General features: G+C 40.4%; 1 protein-coding gene across 1 annotated transcript in view; it reads right to left on the bottom strand.

Moving 5' to 3' along the window:
* Positions 1–8,127, bottom strand: part of LOC138607895 (leucine-rich repeat-containing protein 24-like) — a 29,988-nt gene extending 21,861 nt beyond the window's left edge. The window contains exons 1-6 of the mRNA XM_069680553.1: positions 7,982–8,127; positions 4,835–5,019; positions 4,560–4,646; positions 3,955–4,146; positions 3,666–3,834; positions 1,460–1,722 (exon numbers count right to left, since the gene is read on the bottom strand). Coding sequence (XP_069536654.1) covers positions 1,460–1,722; positions 3,666–3,834; positions 3,955–4,146; positions 4,560–4,646; positions 4,835–5,002 — 879 coding nt within the window. The 5' untranslated portion in view covers positions 5,003–5,019; positions 7,982–8,127. The remainder of the gene's footprint in view (positions 1–1,459; positions 1,723–3,665; positions 3,835–3,954; positions 4,147–4,559; positions 4,647–4,834; positions 5,020–7,981) is intronic.
* Between the last annotated feature and the right edge of the window lie 15,720 nt (positions 8,128–23,847).

Below are 23,847 nucleotides of genomic sequence, written 5' to 3' on the forward strand. Positions count from 1 at the left end.
CAGTGTTGGATAACATAATAGGCCCAACAGAGGCAGCATGCTTGCTGGGTGTTGACGCCACAGGTCCTTTTGTGTCGCTGAAAAACAGTATGACAACGTGTACAGCATTATACAAGAAGATCCTGAGAGAATACAAAATACTACAGTATACTGGATAACTCCTGTAAAGATAACAGGTAGACAACAATAATTTCTTTGATGCAGCAAAAAATAGGACATTTGAGTCCATAATAATTTCTTTAAATAATAACCCCCGACCCCTTTTCTGTTTGAGGTAAAATTATGGGATTCTTGCTAGATAAAAAAAAAAACACAGTACACTAACTGTAGCAGTTACGCATTACCTACCAACTGCAGACTAACCTAGCAGAGCGAACGTAACCTCGGTTTTCTTTTCAGTAATAAAGACTCAAGTTTTATACAAACTACATCGGAATGCCCGGAGTGTGTGGCTCGTCGTGCGTACTAACACAGAAAGCTTGTCTGTGTTTTCTATGCCTGATAAATGCCGCTAATAAAGTTAGGTAAAGCTAGCTAACTTTAGTTACGTTTTAGCTACCAACAATGTTTTACAGTGAAATAAAAAAACATATTGCAATGTAAAATAGACATAATGGATTACATACCTGTCTAGTAGGAAGAGGGCCAATTCAGGATCGGTTTTGAATCCTTTCAACTCCCTGAATTCTCTCCATCTGACCGAGGTTGACCCGTGTTTTCGCCCGTGCTCTATCACTCTCCCTATTAGCTTTCCTTTCGTTTTCTTTTAGCTAACCCTGATCAGTATCAGCCATGACTACAAAATATAACGTAAAAATGAAGTTCTTCAAAGAAAATAGCCTCCTCCTGCTGCTTACTAACTAACTTCTCACTGTGAAACTTTGCCGTCAGAGCAAACAAAGCCCCTTCTGGAGTCCCGTAAATGGATTTGTTTTTTTCGCAGAAAATCTGACCCTATCACAGGCACCAAAATTGAGGATAAAGAAATAACCAATATTTTCGCTGATGATCTGATCTGATGATCAGAGATCAGAGAAAGGTTTGGACTTGATTCAAAACCTGATTGTCATCAGTGTAAAAATAAAATTTACTGTCAATATAACCAGGTAGCAGCATTTAAAATGAAAATAAGATTAATCCCAAAAATTGATGCAAAAAAATAGTGCAACAAAAGGCATCAATTGTTTGGATATTTGTTTTTTATTTAATATGTAGATATCTAAATTTATCCTATTACGCTAAATTCAACTATAATTTGGCTGTCAAAGTCACAAAATTAACAGACCAAACTGAAAAACATTGGGAGATTTAGTTGCTCATTGCAATTTTTTCTGCTGACAGTAAACTCAGAATTACCTTTTTTCTCTTTTACCGACATCAGATTTTTTTTCACACCCATCACATTCTGAAAAACAATGGTTGGATAATCTTCAGAGTGACAACATGCTAATATTCCTACCTGTGGCCGAGGGTAACCGGAGGCATGGCAGGACACTCTGAGGCTCTCTCCCAGCCGGACCGCTAGTCTCCTGGGCTCCAGCTGCACTAGTGGGGGGATACAAACCAGGCTGTTCAGGGGGACCTCCACCAGGCTGAGGTGGGAGAGACGCGGTGGCTCGGTGCAGACTAGCCGACGTTCTGCTGAGCTGAGAAGCCTCTGGCCCTCCTCATCAATCCAGCTTCGCAACCAGTGGAGAGCACAGTCACAGCGCCACGGGTTGTCTAGAGCAGAGGACAGGAGGTTAGATATTATAAAACATTTGATCCATGGTGGTAGGAGGAAGACATATCAGTGTACTGAGGGGATGTTTTGTGATGAGAAAATAAGAAATATACAGTACTGTGCATAAGTTTTAGGCAGGTGTGAAAAAATGCTGTAAACTCAGAATGCTTTCAAAAATGGAAGTGTTAATAGTTTATTTTCATCAATTAACAAAATGCAGTGAATGAACAGAAGAGAAATCTAAATCAAATCAATATTTGGTGTGACCACCCTTTGCCTTCAAAACAGCAGCTGCAAGCAACTCGGCTGGTAGGTTGTTCCAAAACATCTTGGAGAACTAACCACAGATCTTCTGTGGATATAGGCTTCCTCAAATCCTTCTGTCTCTTCATGTAATCCCAGACAGACTTGATGATGTTGAGATCAGGTCTCTGTGGGGACCATACCATCACTTCCAGGACTTCTGGTTCTTCTTTACACTGAAGATAGTTCTTAATGACATTGGCTGTATGTTTGGGGTCGTTGTCCTGCTGCAGAATAAATTTGGGGCCAATCATACACCTCCCTGATGGTATTGCATTATGGATAATATCTGCCTATATTTCTCAGCATTGAGAACACCATTACTCCTGACCAAATCTCCAACTCCATTTGCAGAAATGCAGCCCCAAACTTGCAGGGAACCTTCACCATGCTTTACTGTTGCCTGCAGACACTCGTTATTGTACTGCTCTCCAGTCCTTGGGCGAACTGTGTTTCATACCTGCCTTAAACTTTTGCACAATACTGTATGTGTCATGTATGGAAAATACTGTTGATGTATTTGAATGGATGGCTACGAATGATTTTCTTCTGGCCTCAAGAAAAAAAAAACTGCACTGACTGTATTAAAGGAAAGCATAGAAAGATAGAGATAAGCATAATTACTACATAATGGAAAACAACAGAAGAATATGACATAAAATTTTCAATAAAATCAATTTAAAAAATAGATAGCAGCGTTCAGTCAAGAAGTCTCTGCCTGGCTCTCACAAACACAATGCTTAAACCCTTAAAACAATTGTGCTTCTTTTGGACATAAAGGGCCCTATCATCCATCCGGCGCAAAGCGCCAAGGCGCACAGCGCAAGTGTCATTGCTATCTTCCACCTGGCGCAGTCAGCATTTTCACGCCCAGCACCCACGTTGTGGAAATAGCAAGTGATCTTGCACTGCCGTTAGCGGCATTAGGCGTGTTGGTTTTGAAATGATGTGGCGGTGAAACGGGTGCTGCTTTAAGTTTGTTACCGATCTGCTGTGAAGGAACAGAGAGACGTGGACAAAAACTACCGAGATTGACAAAAAGCTCTCCATACTGTGCGCTCATTCAGACGCATGCTCTCTATAATACAGCAGAAACCGAGACTCACACACACACGCAACTAGGAGTCAAATTTATCACCATACTCAAACATAACTACCGTCTGGCATTGACAATTGTGCCTACAGATATTAAAACACTGTCCAGCGCCAATTACGCACGCAGGAGACAATACAGCCATATGATCCAGCAGCAACATAAGTAAATAAACATTTATAGCCTACCTTTCTTTGATGGTCAGCACACAGAACTTTAATAAACATAAGATCCTGTCCATCTGGAGACTTAAATCATTAATGCCGTGCCTCGTGCGTAAATGTACTCAGCATGCCTCTTTTCATTTTCGTTTCTTTTGGGCAGTGGGATTGCTTCAGTGACTTTAACATCAGTGATTCGACATGTATCTGCATTTTTTTCTGCGTGTTCAAGGGCACAGTGGAAGGAAATGAGTTGAATATGCCGGCCGGGGTCCGGGGCACAGACAAGTTAAATAACAAACATCACCCTCATTGTCTGTAAGTTTTCCATAGGATAATGTCTACAATGCCTTTAAAGACTGAAAAGTCAGTAATACGGACTCACCTGTTATGCGTAGCACCTGCAGGCTGACCAGAGGTCGCAGGGTTGCTGGGCCAATAGTGTGAAGATTATTCCTGCTCAGGTCCAGCAAAGCAAGAGAGGTCAAACCAACCATAGCCTGGTCTGCCAACATCTCTATACTATTGTGCTGCAAATGGAGCTCCTGCAGACGCTGTAGAGACAGGGAGGAAATGCATCTTGCATAACTTTGAAGTGAGTTTATGGGTAAAATCTGAAAATTCAAAATGTAATGGGCATCATATACATGTGTTCATATTCTAACATGCCTTACCTGTAAGCCACGGAAGGTGTAGTCTAGCAGGCGTGTGATGTCATTTCCCGCTAGGTAAAGAATGCGAAGATGTTCAAGTCCCTGAAACATGTCAGCGGTCACCAGGTGGATCCGGTTCCCGTTCAGAGCCAGCTCCAACAACTGAGCCTGGTTCTGAAAGGAGCCAGGCTCCACTGCTGAGATGGTGTTGTTCTGGAGGGGGAGGAACACAAAAGGGTTACCAAACTACAATCTTTGCTGCTGGTTATTGCACAGAAACTGCAGCTTACTGGTTTTGCATGACATTACAACACAGAATTAAAAATATTGCCATTGCAGCTTTGATGCGATATCTTCTGTTTTGACTTTTTCTAGCTGGCACCATCATCTGACCATGGTCCATCCTGGCAAAATTTACTTTTCTTCCACGGTGAAATATGGAGAGGAGAGGGACTCATCTTTCTTTTGTGTCTATTAAAAACTCACTATTTTCGAGATTTCAGTGATTTTCATCTCGACCTTAAACCTTGTTTCATAGGTTAGCTGCAACTAATGTAGCTGAATCTCCAACTTCCTGCTGTAGTATTTTGTCAAGAAAGAAGAATGCAATGATGTTTATTCATTACCTGCAGGTACAAGTAGTCCAGGCGTCTCAGCAGAGAGAGGTCCTGGCGACGGATCTGGCCAATCACGTTGTCCTGGAGGAAGACAGTCTAGACAGAGAGAAAACAAGTTAGAAAGAGACGAAGGTCAAGCTTTGGTAACTGTTGGTGAATGTTGCAAAGCAAAAAAAATGGTGAACTGTTATTTCTTTTATTCTGGTATCATCAAGATTGATGTTATACCTTTATTTCTTTAAGTGAATGTCTTCATAACTTTACTTTGATTACTTTGAACCTACTTGTGTGGATGGAGGAACGTGTTTGGGGATATCCTTCAGGCCGGTGGAGCCACACTCCACAGTAAGACTGTAGCAACGACAGCTCACAGGGCAGGAAGGAGATGCTTGAGCAGGAGTTTGGAGGGACAGGAGGATCACAGAGAGAAGAAGCACGAACAACAAAGCCATCACACCAACAAACAAGACTGAGGATGAGAAAAAAACAGTCAACCATCATATCAATAATTTGTATTAACAAACCAATCTCAGCTTTTTAACTGAGTCATGTCAAATAAGCAAAGCAGTTCATCAAAAAATAAAGAATGTGCACATAATCATAAAAACAAGTATTTGTGTATCAGCTTACAGGGGAATTTTCCTCCTAAAAAAAGAATAGTATTGGTAGTACATTAATAGTTTGAATGAGTTCTTTGACCACTCATGTTTTTACTTGGACATAACACAGAGAGCTGCTCAGTATCACCGTGTAGGGTTGGTGGAACTCAACTTGTGCCCTATTCCTTTTAATTCACTGGTGACAAAGTATTTAAATTATTTGCCTTTGTACATAAAAATAAATACGTATCACCAAAATTTAAATAACATAAACATTGTTATCCATATTGTGTTGTTTATTGTCACTATGATGTCAGCTTGTATTTGTGTTTTGCTGGTTAAAATCCTGTATGAGAAACATAAGCAACAAGAAATCACTAAAGAAATTAATTGAAAGAAAGATTATTGAAAAAGTGTCCAAATCAAAGTTTGCCTTCCTGTCTTGTTATGTCAAACAGACAAAGAGGAAAGAAATGACAGATTCCCAGTCAAAAACATGTAAGATAGTAAACAGGTACAACAACTGCAACAGAGGAAAGATAAGATAATTAATAGATAGATTAATAGATAGATAGATAATTATGTTAATTATGTTTTTAAAATAAAATAGATGATAGATGACTTCAAGCACATACTTTCAACATATTTGATACCATTGTATGATCATCAATCTATCAATTAATCAATAATTTTTTTTAACCAAATTTTTTTACCAAATTATCTCAATACACTTTACAAAAAGAACAGGCCACTGAAATGGGACATTCAGAAAAGCTGCAGGTTTCTATGTAGAACCTTGCTTTCACTCGACCAATCATCATTCACCTCAGGCTGCCTTCTTGCACTATCTTGTAGTCAAGTCTTTGTCAAGTCTTAAACTTACCATTCCAATACCGCAATATATTCCAATATACTCTGGCTCGTACATATAAGGCCGAATAACCGATCCTAGAGCTGTCATGTTTTCTACAACTTTGGAGTGACAGTGCAGTATGGCCGGTCGCTCCCCCAAGTGGGGCAGGGGATCTGCAGTCACTCCAAATACTGTCAGCCAATCGTGGCTAAGGTCTAATCTTTGAATGGCAAAACGACTTGTTCGTTTCAGGAGGAAGAAGACAGTCTCCGAAAAATAATCATCAATCAATCAATCAAATATGCATACAATTTTTAAAACGAAACAATGTATACACAGGCTTTCATACTATATTTGCTGGTATTCTGCCTTTTTTGTGTGTTTGTTTTCGAATTTGAGGAAATATTCTTTCTGTTTACATTCAGTGGCTTTAGAGTTTTGCTGTAGTGTTTTGTTTTAATCTGAGAAACATTTCTCTATAAGTAATGTTTCAACAAAACAATGACATTTGATACTTTCAGTTATTTCCATTACCTGACATAAGCTAAAAACGCTATGTTACAGGTGAAAAAAACTGTAAATCTTGGAGAGCCAGATACAGCCTATAAAAGGATGACATGAGGAATATGAAAGACAGTACTATTGAACATTTACACAGAATAACATCCCTTAATTTTTAGAAAAGAAGAGGTAAAAATTGAAAAAGGTGAAAACCTAAAGGGTAAACCAACATACCAATTTCCTAGACTTCCAACCCCTCAAAGCGCTTAACACTACATGTCACATTTACCCTTTGACACACTGATGACAGAGGCTACAAATAGTTTTTGTATAGTACAGATCTAAACATATTCACAAACATTGATATGACTTTGGGATTTTAGTTCAGTGTGTTCAAGATTGCAGGAGCCTCTCTAGATCTGAGCCACAGCTACCCTTAGTAAAAGCAATAAATGTATATCCATTATACAAGGCCAAGCCAAAGCTCAAGTATGTGCAGAATAAATTAATACATGAATAACATTAATAATTAAGATAAATAATGCCACTTTTATCACATTATTTTGACTTATATTAATCCTTTATAATTCCTGCATATCAAATACACTCAGTGGCCATTGTATTAGGTAGAACTGTAAAGTCTTGTGCAACTTAACTGTACTGCCATCAACTGGGTTTTTATTACACTTTAAAAGTGAGTTAATTACAGTTATTCTTTCAGGTTATAGTTAGTGATTGTGTCATATGGGACACCATTATATTGAGAGATATTAAGATATTCTGGCCACAAATGGCCAAAAAACAGAAACCCCTTTGACTGTAATGTAGTCCACCACCTTCTATATGACCACAATAATAGCCTATGCATAATTATTTGATTTAAATTACATTTCTCCAACAATATCAGCAATAACTGAATATTAAAAACGTTTTAAAGGTAGAGTTTTGTCATTTAGCCTATTGTCTATTGTACAGTTGTGTATTGGCCAATGAATTCATGTATATCATGTAAATAATTATATCTCGTGTTGTTAAACTGTTTATATTTTGACATTGCGTTTTTTCAAGTCTACTTTTCGGGCCCTATATGGCTAGGTGAAGCCCTGCAAGTAGATATTAATCCCAATGATCACCCCTATTGACTGATATGAGATCGAGTTGCCTATAATAAAGCCATGTGCAGCCTTTTTTTTGTAGAAAGCCGTTTCTGTTGCCACAGAGTCCGTAATCATGACATCTGAAGTGGCTGAATATCCATCGGTGCTGCAGGCCATGCCACCTTAGACTTAACCCCCAACACACAATAATAGTAAACAATAGCTATAGCTATCTCTCATCCCTGTACTGCACATGTCCATCAGTACATATGACCCCGGTGTAGAAAAACCTGCAGCAGAACAGCGTTACAGATGTGTCTGGAAAAGCAGATCACGGAGGTAATATGAAGATAAAAACTACGTTTTATTGTTGTTTCATACCTGGCTTGGAAGAGATCAGTGAGACTCCGACAGTGATGTCTGCCCTGCACGACGCCTTTTTATTGTAGCTTATGTTCCTTATTATTTAGATTTATTTTCCGTTTTGGAGATGAAGCTTCGGACATCTGAAAGCTGAGCAGCCGCTGATGGATGTTGCCACTGTGCACATAGCAACGCGGGCCCGTCGCATCCCCCGAGTAGAAGAACCGATGGAAACAAAGGGGAATCAAGCAGCGAGCAATAGAACATTAGGTGGGACGCCAAACAACGGCCAACTGGACGTTTGATTCAGTGGCACCGAGTGTAAACCGTTGTAAAATCAGATGTCTCTGTTAAATCCCATCATCCAGCTGTTCAATCACCCCTCTCTCCCAGTACATCCTCTCATCCAATTATCCCACGCTGCTGCTCGCAAGGACCATAGTGAAGTCAACGTTTTTCTCCAGCAGCAACAAGGAAAACGCTTCCGCCCCATGTTCACAATAAAAGCTTTATCACTAAAATCTCAACTATAGCCTAACTCAAAAATATATTTGCACGAAATTTGATGCAGGCGAATTTGGTTTACAAAAACTCCTCACACTATTGTGAACCGAAGCAAAAAATAAATTAAAAATAGACTCAGTCAATATACTCAATCATTATATATTCTTCTTGCAAATATTACACATTTGTACCATTTTATATGGAGGCTATTTTGGGTCATAATTAAAGGAACTATATGTAACTTTCAGAAAATCCTCATTCCTAGCGACACGGTCGGCTGTTGAGGGTTCTGCAGTCAACCTTCTTGTACGCGCTCTCGCGGACACTCACACGCATGAATGAGCATCCAGGGTTTTTGCCGAAGACACGAAACTGAGCATGCTCAATCTTGGAACTCATCGGCTCTGTTTACTTTTCACTGATGAGACATGTTTATTGACAGTAGTTGACAGGCATCATTAACACTGTTTGTCATAATACCTAAGTTATCTGTCAAGCTAGACTGACAACACTGACATACACACTCGGATAGTATAGTCATAACTTTAGCGAGAATGCTAAGGTTAGCCAACTTGCGCTAACGTAACTACACTGCATGGATCTGGCATTGTGCTTTGTAACCAAACGGCAAATTACTCAATTGCCAGCCAGATGAGTCCCGGGTGCTACGTTGCCTAACTGGCAAATCGTCTGCGATAGCAGACCAGCTAACGGTAGCTTGTTGCAAGCTTACAGCTGGCTGGCTAACCTTAGCCTAGGCAGGTAATGCAACGATATTGGCTAATTGGCTAACAATCGTATACACATTTTTGTTCTGCTACATAATTTACAAAATCAACACTGTTTGTCATGTTTGCTGGCCAAGTTATTTGTCAAGCTAGATAACTGACATACACACTCAGATCTTTTGGTATTCCTAACGTTAGCGAGCATGCTAAGGTTAGCCAATTAGCTCTAACATAAATACACTGCATGACTCCAGCATTGTGCTTTTTAACCAAATGGCAAATTACGCTGGCGAACCAGCAAATCATCAGCAAAGCATTAGCGAACAAAAGCCAGGCAGGGCAGGGCGGCTAGAGAGAGCTGGGATGAAGCACTCCTGTGAGAGAAAAAAAGCTGCACCTAGTGAGAGAACGCTGCACACAGGTTTTGTTTCGATGACAACAATAAGTTGTGGGTCTGTTTTTATCCCCAAAAGCAATCAAAGGTCTCCATGATTCGCATGTCCTGCTGATGTTGACACTAGTTTTCACCCTGATGTCGATCACATTCCGTTAGGTCACTGACAGTTAGGTCAGACGGGCTTCACTAGATACAATTTTTTTGTTTATTCATTTGTGCAGTTTGTGTTGGTGTTGTTGTGGTGTTGGTCGTTTGTTAACATTATCCATGTCCATTTCACAGCTTGCGTTGTCATGTGTTGCACACTTCAAATTCAATCAAATTTATTTGTATAGCGCCAAATCATAACCAGAGTTATCTCGAGACACTTTACAAAAAGAGCAGGTCTAGATCGACTCTTTGTTATGTTATTTAAAGAGAGGCCCAACATGAATCACCATGAGTAGCACTTAGCAATATTCGGCACATTGGCAAGGAAAAACTTCCTTTTAACAGGCAGAAACCTCGAGCAGAACCAGACTCATGTTGAACAGCCCTGCCTCGACTGGATGGGCCGAAAATGGGATAGAAGGAGATGCAGGATAGAGACAGGCAGGAAAAGAGAGCAACAACAACATATGTCCTTGTCACAACAACAACATATGTCCTTGTTACATGAACAACAACAGACACATACTTATGGTTACAATGCCAATAATAGTGGTAGACTAGGGTGAAGATTAGCAATAAAAAAAAAAAAAAATTAGCTAGAGAAGCAGAGTAATGATAAAGGTTGAGGTAATCGTAATTGTAACAGTTGAAGTCAACAGGTCTACTATTAGCATTAGCAGCAACAATAATGATACTATGGGGAAGGCTGATGTTAGTAGTTGTTGCAGTCGAGCAGGTCCACAGCAGCAGGTGGTCTGCAGCAACGATCTCCAGGAACCTTCAAGACAAGGGAGCACAAGAACTCCCGGGAAGATATACGGTTAGTAATGTTAATGGGACCAGAAGATACAGAGTTAATGAGCTGCATTAATATGACAGAGAGAGAGACAGAGAGACAGAGAGAGAGAGAGAGACAGAGAAACACAGAGAGAGAGAGAGAGAGAGCGAGAAGCTTGGTGTGTCAGATTCCCCCGGCAGTCTAAACCTATAGCAGCATAACTATGGGCTAGTCCAAGCCTGAGCCAGCCCTAACTATAAGCTTTATCAAAGCGGAAAGTTTTAAGTCTACTCTTAAAAGAAGAGAGGGTGTCTGCCTCCCGGACCTTGACTGGTAGATTGTTCCAGAGGAGGGGGACCTGGTAATTGAAGGCTCTACCTCCAACACTACTCTTAGAGACTTTAGGTACCACAAGCAGGCCTGCATCCTGGGAGCGCAATGTTCTAGCGGGGTAATATGGCACTATGAGCTCTTTAAGATATGATGGTGCCTGACCATTAAGAGCTTTGTAAGTAAGGATTTTAAATTCTATTCTAGATTTTACAGGAAGCCAGTGCAGAGAGGCTAATACAGGAGAGATGTGATCTCTCTTCCTAGTTCTTGTCAGCACACGTGCTGCAGCATTTTGTACCAGCTGCAGAGTTTTTAGTGACTTATTAGGGCAGCCTGAGTTACAATAATCCAACCTGGAAGTAACGAATGCATGGACTAGTTTTTCTGCATCGTTTTGAGACAAGATGTGTCTGATTTTTGCTATGTTGCGAAGGTGAAAGAAGGCTGTCCTTGATATTTGTTTTATGTGGGAGATGAAGGACATATCCTGATCAAATAGAACTCCCAGATTCCTAACAGTAGTTCTGGATGCCAGGCTGATGCCATCTAGGGCAGTTATATCATTAGAGAAAGAATCTCTAAGGTGTTTTGGGCCAAGCACAATAACTTCAGTTTTGTCTGAATTAAGTAGCAGAAAGTTTCTAGTCATCCATATCTTTATGTCCTTAAGACATGCTTCTAGTTTAGATAGCTGATTGGTTTCGTCTGGCTTCATTGATAAGTATAATTGAGTATCATCTGCATAACAATGAAAATTAATGGAGTGTTTCCTCATGATATTACCAAGAGGAAGCATATATAAGGTAAAAAGAATCGGTCCGAGCACAGAACCTTGTGAACTCCATGACTAACTTTGGTGTGCATAGAGGACACATCATGACCATTAACAAACTGAGATCTATCTGATAAATAAGATTTAAACCAACTTAATGCAGATCCTGTAATGCCAATTAAATGTTCTAGTCTATGTAACAGGATGTGATGGTCTATCGTGTCGAAAGCGGCACTAAGATCTAACAGGACGAGTACAGAGAGAAGTCCTCGGTCTGAAGCAGTAAGTAGATCATTTGAAACACGCACAAGTGCTGTCTCAGTGCTATGGTGGACTCTAAATCCTGACTGAAAGTCCTCAAATAAACTGTTGTTATGAAGAAAGTCACATAATTGATTAGCGACTGCTTTCTCAAGGATCTTCGAGAGAAAAGGAAGGTTAGATATAGGTCTATAGTTAGCTAAGGTGCCTGAATCAAGGGTAGGCTTTTTAAGAAGTGGCTTAATTACAGGTAGTTTAAAAGACTGGGGTACATAGCCAGTCGATAAAGACATTTTGATCATATCTAGTGAAGAAATGCTAATTGAGGGAAAGACTTCCTTAAGCAGCTTGGTTGGAATCGGGTCTAAAAGACAGGTTGATGGTTTAGACGAAGATATCAGAGAATTTAGCTCAGGAAGGTCAATTGGAGAAAAACAGTCAAGGTAAACATCAGGTTTTTGAGCAGTTTCCAAAGATACATCTGCACCAGTTAACGGCAGGAGGTTACAAATTTTGTCTCTAATCTTTAGGATTTTGTCATTAAAGAAGCTCATGAAATCATCACTGCTGAGGCCTATAGGAATACTTGGCTCAGTGGAGCTGTGACTCTCTGTCAGCCTGGCTACAGTGCTGAAAAGGTACCTGGGATTGTTTTTATTTTCTTCTATGAGGGAGGAGTAGTAGACACCTCGAGCATGCCGTAGGGCCTTCCTGTATTTATTGAGACTATTTTGCCAGAGTAAACGAGACTCTTCTGTTTTGGTGGATCGCCACATTCTTTCAAATTTACACGACATTTGCTTCAAGTTACGAGTTTCTTATTCATAACATGGAGCTAGCCTCTGTCGTTTAATAATCTTCTTTTTTAAGGGGGCAATCGAGTCTAGAGTACTTCTCAGCAAACCTGCAGTACTATCAACAAACTGATCAAGCTGAGAGCTTTCTGTAGTAAACAGATGTGGTAAAGAATTAAAAGCAGCTGGAATTGTTTCCTTAAATTTAGCTACAGTCCTATCAGACAAACATCTTTTGAGTACATTTTTGTTAACTGGAGAGTAGTCGGTTAATAGGACATCGAATGTTACTAAATAGTGATCTGATAAAAGAGGATTTTGTGGGAAGACAATTAAGTTTTCGGTTTCAAGGCCATAAGCTAGAACAAGGTCGACGGTGTGGTTAAAGCGGTGAGTAGGATGGTTTACACTTTGAGTGAAACTAATAGAGTCCAAAAGGGACATAAATGCCATGCTTAGACTATCATTATCAACATCTACATGAATATTGAAGTCCCCTACAATAATTATTTTATCTGAACTCAGGACTAAATCTGATAAAAACTCTGAGAATTCAGTTAGAAAATCAGAGTATGCGCCAGGAGGGCGGTATACTATCACAAATAAAACAGGCTGTAAAGTTTTCCAAGCTGGGTGTGAAAAACTCAGAACAAGGCTTTCAATAGAGGAGAAACTAAGTTTTGGTCTAGGGTTGATTAGAAGACTAGAACTGAAGATAGCTGCCACTCCACCACCTCGACCAGTGTCTCGAGGAATATGAGTATTAAGATGACTGGGAGGAGTGGATTCATTTAAGCTGACATATTCTTCCTGACACAGCCAAGTCTCAGTTAAAGAGAGTAAATCAATATGATAATCTGATATCAGATCGTTCACTAATAGAGCTTTAGATGACAGGGATCTGATATTTAACAGACCACATTTAATTCTCATATTTTTTGGCATAACTTCGGTTGTTGTTTTAACTTCATTAAATTTTTTTGATTTACTCCTTTTTTATTTAAGTTTGAATTAACTGTAATAAAAGGCCTGTGTTGGGGGGCAGACACAGTCGTTGACTTGTAGTGCCATAGAATGAGCTCCAGCAGAGGTACTCGCGAAAGCACAGATACATCCCATCCTCTTGTTTCCCGGAAAAACCGTCCCGAGTGCTTTACATAAAAATCAGCCCACAGGTTGTTAGGGCCAATGGAGGAAGTTGGGGAAGGTCTCAATTTATCAGTTCCTCTACTATCCCTTCACACATTGGCAATAAAAAATTATATTTGATTGATGGATATATGTAAAATCTTATCCTACTAGGCTTGGAGATACTGAAAGGCTGTCTGGAGAATTATCAGCAATCTGTTAAAGCCACAAGAGCGAATTATTTTGCCACCATCATCTTCAGAAATTCCCATAATCCCAAAGCTCTGTTCCATACAATAAATTCAGTTCTCCACCCTGTCGCTGCCACCTGTCCTGTTCCGACCACAGCCATTTGTGAGGACTTTTTTAACTTTTTCTCCACAAAAATTGATCACATACAATCTAATATTTCATGGTCCACATATGATCCCTCTCTGGTGTCTGCCTGCTCTGCCATCCTTAATGACTTTCATTAAGACTGCCTGTGTCCCTCTCCAACATTTGTGACACAATCTCTCACACAAAGTCCACCCCCTGCCCCCTGGACACTGTTCCTACACATCTTCTAAAAGAAGTGTTAGACACTGTAGGTCCCACAATTTCCCTTATTATTAATAGCAATCTTGCAAATGGAACTGTCTCGTCCTGTTTTAAACATGCAACAGTCCAACCTCTTATTAAAAAGCCTAACCTTGACAAATCACAACTAAATAATTTTCCGTCCATCTCCAAGCTCCCATTCCTGTCCAAAGTGCTGGAGAAAATTGTCTACACTCAGCTTCTGTCTCATCTAGACAACAACAACATCATGGAGAAATTCCAATCTGGTTTCAGGGTTCCTCACAGCACTGAATCTGCCCTTCTTAAAGTTTCAAATGATCTATTGTTGTCTTTAGACTCTGTCTAGAAATGTGCCATTTTAATTCTTTTAGACCTCAGCGGGGCCTTTGATACAGTGGATCATTGTATTTTATGAAACCTTCTTAAAGACCAGGTTGGCATTCAGGGCTCTGCCCTCAAGTGGTTTGCCTCCTATTTAACTGACAGGACTTTCTCTGTTAAGATTGGCAGCCTCTCCTCTTCTACTGCCCATATAACTTGTGGTGTACCTCAAGGCTCCATCTTAGGGCCCATTTCTTTGCGCTGTTTATGTTTCCCTTAGACTCCATCTGGCAGCAAGCACAATGTCTCCTTTCACTGTTACGCCGATGACACGCAAATATACTTTCCATTGAATCCGGGGGATTCCAGCTCCATCACATTCTTTATTGCATCCAGGACGTGAAATGCTGGATGGCAAAAAACTGTCTTCAGTTTTATGACAACAAGACAGAAGTGATTGTTTTTGGTCCCCACAGCACCACTGGTAGTATAGCCAGCCATCTAGGGCCATTGTCATCAAACATCCATACCCAGGCCAGGAATCTCAGAGTCATCTTTGACTTGGAACTAAAATTTGACAAACAGATCAACTCCGTGGTGAAAGGTTGCTATTTTCAGCTAAGGAACATTGCCAAACTTAAATCCATCCTCTCTCTCTCTCTCTCAACGACATGAAAACCGTCATCACTGCATAAATCTCCTCAAGACTAGATTACTGCAACTCACTGTACCTGGGTGTTGGCCAGTCCTCTTTGTCTCGCTTGCAGCTGGTGCAGAATTCTGCAGCAAGACTTCTAACCTGTTTAAGAAAAAGAGACAGCATTAAACCGATACTAGCATCCCTGCACTGGCTGCCTGTTAAATACATTATTGATTTTAAGGTTCTTCTAGTTGTTTTTGAGGCCACACATGGGCTGGCACCCCTGTATATCTCAGAACTCCTTTGCCCCTACTCTACCACTAGGCCCCTCAGATCCTCAGAGCAACTGTTTTTTTCACTGTTCCAAGGTCAAGGTAGTGGGTAAGGGAGACCGCGCCTTTGCAGTGGCAGCTCCAAAGCTTTGGAATAGCCTACCATTTTCCATCAAATGTTCCCCCTCCATGGACTCTTTTAAGATACAACTCAAAACGTACATGTTTTCAATGGCCTTTGGTTGCTCTTAGTGTTTCTAGTGTTTTTTTAGACACATATTATTGCTTTGTATTTTTTCTATTGTCATTTATTGTTGTTTGTTTTGGTGTGCAGTTTATTTAGGGGTTCCTAGACTTCTGTGATGTGCTTCAGCATGTAGTAGGTGGAATTCCACTGCGTAGCCACATCTTGTTTCGGCAGTTGGGCCTGTCCCATTTGCAGCTGAACCTTGGTTATGGCTTTGACCTTTTGGAATAATTGTTGAATTTGAGGCTGCTGGATTCCATATCTGACTGTTAGATTTAATATATGTGCAAAATACACCAGGTGGTTCCAGTGCAGGATGTCTTCTTAATATTGGCTGCATTGTCACTGACAGAGGCGGCAATCTCGTCACTGCTGTCCCATCCGGTGGCTATCGAGGCCAATTATTTAGCCAGTGTTGCAGCTGTGTGGTTATCTGGTTATTATTCAAAACAGTCCAATAAATTTGACTGCAGTTTAAAGTCAGATATAAAGTGGCATGTAACAGACATGTAGCCAGTTGTTGTGCTGGAGGTCCAGCAGTCAGTTGTTAAGCACACAGCAGGTGCTGCCTTGATTTTTTCCACAAGGTCAGCTCTCATTTTCTCAAACAGGTTAGGAATCATCTGTCTGCATATTGTGCTTTTACTGGGAAGCACGTATGAGGGGTCAAGTGCTTTTGTGTAGTCTCTAAAACCCCTGTCTTCCACAACTGACAATGGCTGGAAGTCTGTGGCAATCATTTTAACCAGAGCCAGGTCTACCTTGCTTTGCTGTAGTGGCATCATGGGACTTGAACCAAATCCTCCAATGTTAGTTTGCCTCTGCCATTTTCTCTGTAACTGATTGGTCCTGTCCTAAGTTTGTTTGTGTGCTGGTACTTGGTGTGGTTGTTATTGCAGATGAGCAGCTGGATGCAGGAGATGTGTGTGCTGTTGTTGTTGCTGAAGTATTTTGTGCAGCTGTAGTAGTCTGCTCTTGTTGGACCCATTCTAAAAGAATTGTAGGATGGTTGCTATAAATGACTTCATATATTTGATGTGCTTCCTCCTCGAAAAAAGATAAAAGTAACTTGCATATCTGGCATATTGTATATGTCGGACTATACATGCCAAAATGCATCCAAACATCACTTTTTATGCGTAGATTGATCATTTTTCTGCTACAAAATTTTACTCTGTTTCTCTTCTTGAATCTGTGAACTATTTCTGTGTGCTAATCTCTGCGTCCATCACTGCCGGCAATACTTCAGAAACGAGCAGGGTGGATAAATAAAAGCAGACATATGACCGCACTTCGGTTTTGCAATCAAAACAGAGAGAAATTATTTAGATAACCAACTTACAGTCGCACTAGCAAGACACCGCGCAGATTACCCTTTTACTCCACATTTCATGAATATGCTTACATTTTACAATGTCGCTCAAAAAACACGAGTGGCATTTTGCATTTTTCACCTGCACCTGTTTTGTGAAGGAGGCTCGTCTTTGAATACATTGCGTATCAAGAAGATCAACAGGAACCTGCTCGGAGCACCAAGCAAATGGTTAGTCAAAATCGGCAGGAACCTATCCCTGATGATGAGACAAGGGATGCCCAAGATCGTGAGCAATCTAATACGGAGGAACCGCCAGTGGACCCTGAGGAGCCCAGTAGCCCAGATGCCAAGAGTGTCCTCAATGACCTCCCGTGGTCGCGATCAGACGGAACAACGATGGATTCTTATTACAGTCCCCGCTGGTCTTCACCTGTCGAACCCATGCTGGATTCACATGTGCCTTTGGGTCAGGGAGCCTCCCTCACCCATTGCCCCATCTACTCCTCCTTCACCCCCAACCAGATCTGAACAACCAGTGGATGTGCCTGTTGACAAACCTGACACCACCCTCACCTGTTGCTTCATCTACTCCCCATTCTGCCCCACATGGATGTGACATACTAGTGGATGTAGGTGTCATGTCATTTCGCTGGTTCAGGTGATTCTTGGATAGGGTACCACCAGAGCTTGTTGACACCATGAGATGATCTTAATTTCATGTTCTTTATTGGTACTCAAGTGTCTTACTTGATACGTATGGGTTAAAACAATATAGAAAGGGTTTTGCTTGCTCTAAACTCATGTTAGCAACAAAAACAGCCCACTGCAGTAGATTTGATAACACCATTGTGTTTTGTTATTGATCTTAGATTTGCTTTACTTGTTAGGGTTGGAGCATTATGGGTTTTCTCCTCATTTGCCCATTTGAAGTTTTCCCTTTTGTTCTGTCTGGGTAAAGTAGTTAGTTGCAAGAGAATCTTTTTTGTCCATCGCACATAGCGCTTATTAAGGAGATTTACCCATAATACAACTAAAGGGTATTCTCAAGGCTTACATGACGACATGGGGCATGTAGGTGCTGATAAGGTGATCCATCTTGCCTGTGAAAGGTTTTATTGGCCCTAAATGCAACAAGACATCGAGCACTATGTGACAAAGAAATGTGTGTGTATCAAACAAAAACCTCCCAATGTCCCACAGAGATTGCTATGGGCTACATCACAACCAGTGCACCATTTGAGTTTGTCTCTCTTGACTACTTACATCTGGAGCCAAGCAAAGGAGGATATGAGTATATCCTTGTCCTCGTCGACCACTTGTTGGATACGTTCATTGGATACGCCTGAGTTCGAGAATAGCCTGTTCCAAAGATTACAACAACTGGCAGGAATTGCTCATTCACAAACTATTCCTTATGATCAACTGTGCAACTCAGTGGAAAGACTAAATCACTTGCTTCTTCAAATGCTGCACACCCTACAAGAGGAGAAGAAGAGTCAATAGAGAGACCACCTGCCTCATATTGTGCATGCCTACAACTTCACGAGGCATGAAGCAACTGGATACTCTCTGTCCTTCCTCTTGTACGGCAGAGCTCCACGGTTACCGATTGACTTGCTCTTTAGCTCCAGGAGAGAGACTGCACAATCACCAACCGTCTTCATTTTGACCTTGGGGACACTCAGAAGACCAGTCCCCTGGGAGCGCAGTGCCGTGCAGGCACATAAGGGTACACAAGGTCAGTCAGAGGATACAAAGGCATGGATAAGACACTCAGCATCCTTAAACAACAGGATAGATCTAATCTTGGCAATGTTTCTGAGGGGAAAAAATGCTACTCTTGTCACCTCCTTTAAATCAAATGAAACGTGTTGTCTGTGATCAAAAAGCCCGCCAAGATTCTTAACTCTGTCTCTGCAATGAATCCAGAGACAATCCAGAGAGTAAAGTGCTCATACTGATGACTCTGTCTTGTAGGTCCAGTAACAATCATTTCTGTCTTTGCTGAGTTAAGAAGCAGGAAGTTTGATAACAACCACTTTCTAACAACAGCCAGACAGGCCTCAAGCCTAGCTTCAGGACAGAGACTGCACAGGAACTGGCATATATAATTGTAAATCATCAGCATAGCAGTGGAAAACAATTGCAAAAGAATGCATAATCTGACCCAGTGGTGCCAAGCACAGTTAAACAACCAAGGTCCTAGAACAGACCCCTGTGGGACCTCATGCCTAACTGCATAGGACTCAGAGAACATATTGTTGTATAAAACACTTTGATCTGCCAAAATAGTTCTGAAGTCTGTCCACTAGTAAACAGTAGTCCACTGTATCAAAAGCAGCACTAAGATCCAACAACAATAAAACAGATATTGAGTTTGAGTCTCCAGCCAATGACAAATCATTCACCAACTTTGTCAGTGCTGTTTCTGTAGTGATTAACCTGAGGAGTTCGCATCCAAGACTGGCTTCTTTAATAGGAGTAGGGGCGCAGCAGTTTTAAAACAAGCTGGAAAAACTCCAGTGGAAAGCGATAGGAAAATCTTAATGTTGGCCATAGCTCCTTAAAAGCCCATGATGGCAAAGGATCCAGAGAGCAAGTTGTGCATCTTGCAGCCACAGCAACCTAAGTCAGAGCAGCCGAAGAGATGGGCACAAACTCAGAGAAGCCCTGTACTGTGCTTATTATTCAAAATCAAATCAAATTCAAATTTGAATAATAGTCTGCCTTCACAGCCGACATCCTAGACTGATAGGCAGTCAGACTGTCTTGCCATTCTTGATAGTACACTTCAAGCCTAGAACCGACTGCTTTTTCTGTTAGTAATTCCTCATTTAGTCAGGGCGTATGGCTCTTTTGTACACACTTCTGAGTCTTTGCTGGGGCCACTGAATCCAGCAAGCCCTGGAGTGCGCCGTTTAAGTTTTCGGTAAGGCAGTCCACTGAAACAGCCAGACTGAAAACTGGCTCTACCACGTCCGGCAATCTTAAGTTTAAATAATTTAAGGCTCTGGGGCTGATGTAACGAGATGACCTTGGTGTCCTTGTTACTCTCCCAAAGCTATATAAATTAGGAATTAAAATGTAAAATAAAATCAGTGAATGCTCTAAAATTGGTCAAAAATTTCATTAATTGACACAGGCAAACCATAGCCTAACACCAAATCTAATGTATGTCCACGCTGATGTGTTGGTCCAGACACAAATTGTATGAGGTTAAAAGACTCAATAGTACTTAAAAACCAGTGACTTGTCATCACAACAAGCGTGAATATTAAAATCACCAACAATTAAAATCCTCTCTTAGTGCAGAATAAATCTGGATAAAATGTCTGCAAACTCAGAGATAAAATTGTCAGTATACCTGGGTGGACGACAGATCACAGCAATTAAAACAACAGAAGGTTTGTTTATTGTAAAAAGCTGCACTTCAAAACTAGTAAAATCAGCACAATTAGAATCACGAAACATCATCATCAAGAAACAATCTTCCCTAAGGTAAAAGCTGCCCTTCCTGAGCAACTTCACAACCTCCAGCCCAGAGACTGGGTAGTGATCAAGGACCTTAGAAGGAAACACTGCCGTCAGCCTGGACAGGGCCATACCGAAATGTTTTGGCTTCATTTTTAGGGAGCTATCATGTCGTCCATCTTTTTATACAGTCTATGCTTTCGACACGATAGACCATCACATCCTGTTACAGAGACTAGAACATTTAATTGGCATTTCAGGATCTGCATTAAGTTGGTTTAAATCTTATTTATCAGATCGATCTCAGTTTGTTAATGTTCACAGTGTGTCCTCTATGCACACCAAAGTTAGTCATGGAGTTCACAAGGTTCTGTGCTCGGAACGATTCTTTTTACCTTATATATGCATCCTCTTGGTAATATCATGAGGAAACACTCAACACATTAATTTTCATTGTTACGCAGATAATACTCAAAAAAACTTATCAATGAGTCAGACGAAACCAATCAGCTATCTAAACTAGAAGCATGCCTTAAGTACATAAAGTTCTGGATGACTAGAAACTTTCTGCTACTTAATTCAGACAAAACTGAAGTTATTGTGCTTGGCCCCAAACCCGTAAGAGATTCTTTCTCTAATGATATAGCTGCTGTAGATGACATCAGCCTGGCATCCAGCACTACTGTTTGGAATCTGGGAGTTCTATTTGATCAGGATATGTCCTTCATCTCCCACATAAAACAAATATCAAGGACAGCCTTCTTTTACCTTCGCAACATGTCCATGCATTCGTTACTTCCAGGCTGGATTATTGTAACTCGTTACTATGAGGCTGGTCCCATTAACATTACTAACCATATATCTTTCTGGTAGTTCTTGGGCTCCCTTGTCTTGTAGGTTCCTGGGGATCGTTGCTGCAGACCACCTGCTGCTGTGGACCTGCTCGACTGCAACAACTACTAACATCAGTCTTCCCCATAGTACCGGGGGTCCGTTTCACAAAGCAGGTTTATTGAAAACTCTGAGTCTGTTAACCCTGAAATGAGGGAAACTCTGAGTTTTCCGTTTCACAAAGGGAGGTAACTCAAACCAGAGAAAGAGGGGTAACTCTAGCCTGTTTCACAGAGAGAGGTAACTTAAGCTCTCCATCAGTTACCGTAGTAACAGACTATATGAACCTAACCTGGTTGCGAGCAGGTTTTCTTTAGGAAACTCAGAGTTTCGCTCTGTCTCCTCCCTCTAGAATACAAAAAACCCTCATTCGACTTCCTCATTCATTCAGCCCGTCTCACGCGTGTTTGAGCGGTTACAAATTTTAAAAAAAACATTGCGTCTCTGTGGTGCTTGGTCAGATGCTTTGCAAAAGTCTTTTATAATTATGATTAAAAAAATCAAAAGACAAATCTGTGTCAAAGTCATCATTTTTAGATTTTTCCACCACCACTGCCGAGAGCACTCAAATAAGAGGCCGTAAGTTATTGGATTTTTTTTTAAACTAACACAATTCAGTTTAATCAACATAAATTATAATGTATGTGAAGTCAGCATCATGTTAGGGATAAAGCTAATGCACATTAAAACAGCCACTGAATGATATTTCATTAGTTTAATATTTAAAATAGGATTGAAGTGCTTCCATGTACGTTTTTTTCTCCCGCTGGATTGCTCCTAAATTAATATACATTTTTACTTCCGGTCATGATTAAGTATTAAATAAATAGACCAGTTCAAACTTGCGCATTTACTCGAGCAGCAGTTTCTTCCCACGCCGCTTCTCTCTCTTTTGCAGCTGTAGCCATGTTACTTTATGTTTCTAAAAACATGCTCGTGTTCGCTGAACGTCCGCATTGGCCTAAAGCCTGATATATCTGACCCTGTGTTTAAGTGTGCTTGTATTTTGTACCAGACTCTAATAGTATCCCTGACAAATGGGTTATGAATATCTTTTAGTAGTTTTTTCAATGTGTCAGAGTACAGGTAAAGCTTTATAGGCAAAGGAGATGCAGTGGTGCTTTCAATTGTGACCCAAGGCATAGAATTGTCTGAGAACCTATATGGCTTTTTGGAGTCCTCCCCTTTCAAAAGGCAAGTATAAGAAGGCGAGTCTTGGGCATCAGTTATTCCAAATAAAGTATTAATTCATTAAGTCATTAATTCTTTCAATCCTAGGGAAAAGATTAGATGGGGGTTGTAAAGGAATGGATTGAAATAGGTTTTAGAATTTTGGTAAAACGTGCATCTTAACAATATTGACATGGCCAATTAAAGAAATGGGAAGGTCTGACCATCTTTTAAGAGATTCTGATACGGGTTATAGTTCTCTGGCACCAAGTCATTGATTTCTGGGGTGACCTTTTTTCCCAGATAGGTAAGGTCAGAAGGTGAATTATGATACGTATCCCCTACTGGTAGATATAGAATGCTATATTTTGTATTATTCACATTGTAGTCAGTGATGCTCCCGAAAGACTAGTTTTGTAAGTGCTGATAAGGACTGTGTTAGATTTAGAAAAGTACTATATCTTCGGCATAGGCCAATACAGTGTTTATAGTTTCCAATTGTAACTCCTGTAATTACGGGGTTGGATCTGATTGTCATTGCTAGGTCTTCAATTGATAGTACAAATAAGAAAGAAATAATAAGCCTTTCCTCCCTTCATACCAGCAAGGGCTTCATATAACTTTGAAAGCACCATTGGTCTGTCCAGACTTTTCCGAAAAGTCTGGACAGACCAATGACTATCGAGGAATTTGTTTTGTAAGTTCCTGTTGGCTGAACAATCTGATTTATATTGTTTTTCGTAAAATATTTTAAATGTTTCATTGATTTCCTTTTCAGTTGTAATTACACCATTTGAATTCTCCATCTCATGAATCACTTTTTCATTCTATAGAGCTTTAATTCGCCAGGTAAGCAGTTACCAGCTTTTCCCCCCTGATCGTAGAAAGATTGTTTTAATTTGTTAAGGTTAGTTAGGGCTTGTTTACTGATTGTTCGTTGTAATGGGTTGTAAAGTATGGTTAATTTGTGTTAAAGTGCTGGAGTATTGTTCAATGTAATCTCTCTTTCTAATGCTTTAATTTCTTTTTCAATTTCAGACATTCTGTTTTTGAATTTGGGGTTAGGGTCAGATAAGTTTTGTTGTGAATGGCACTACATACATACAAATTGATTGACCCAAGTGATAATATTTCAACAAAACAGATACAAG

This window comes from Semicossyphus pulcher, unplaced genomic scaffold (assembly GCF_022749685.1).
Source record: "Semicossyphus pulcher isolate SPU_LCO1_2020_fin unplaced genomic scaffold, fSemPul1.0.p SCAF_4, whole genome shotgun sequence".
Classification (NCBI taxonomy): Eukaryota; Metazoa; Chordata; class Actinopteri; order Labriformes; family Labridae; genus Semicossyphus; species Semicossyphus pulcher.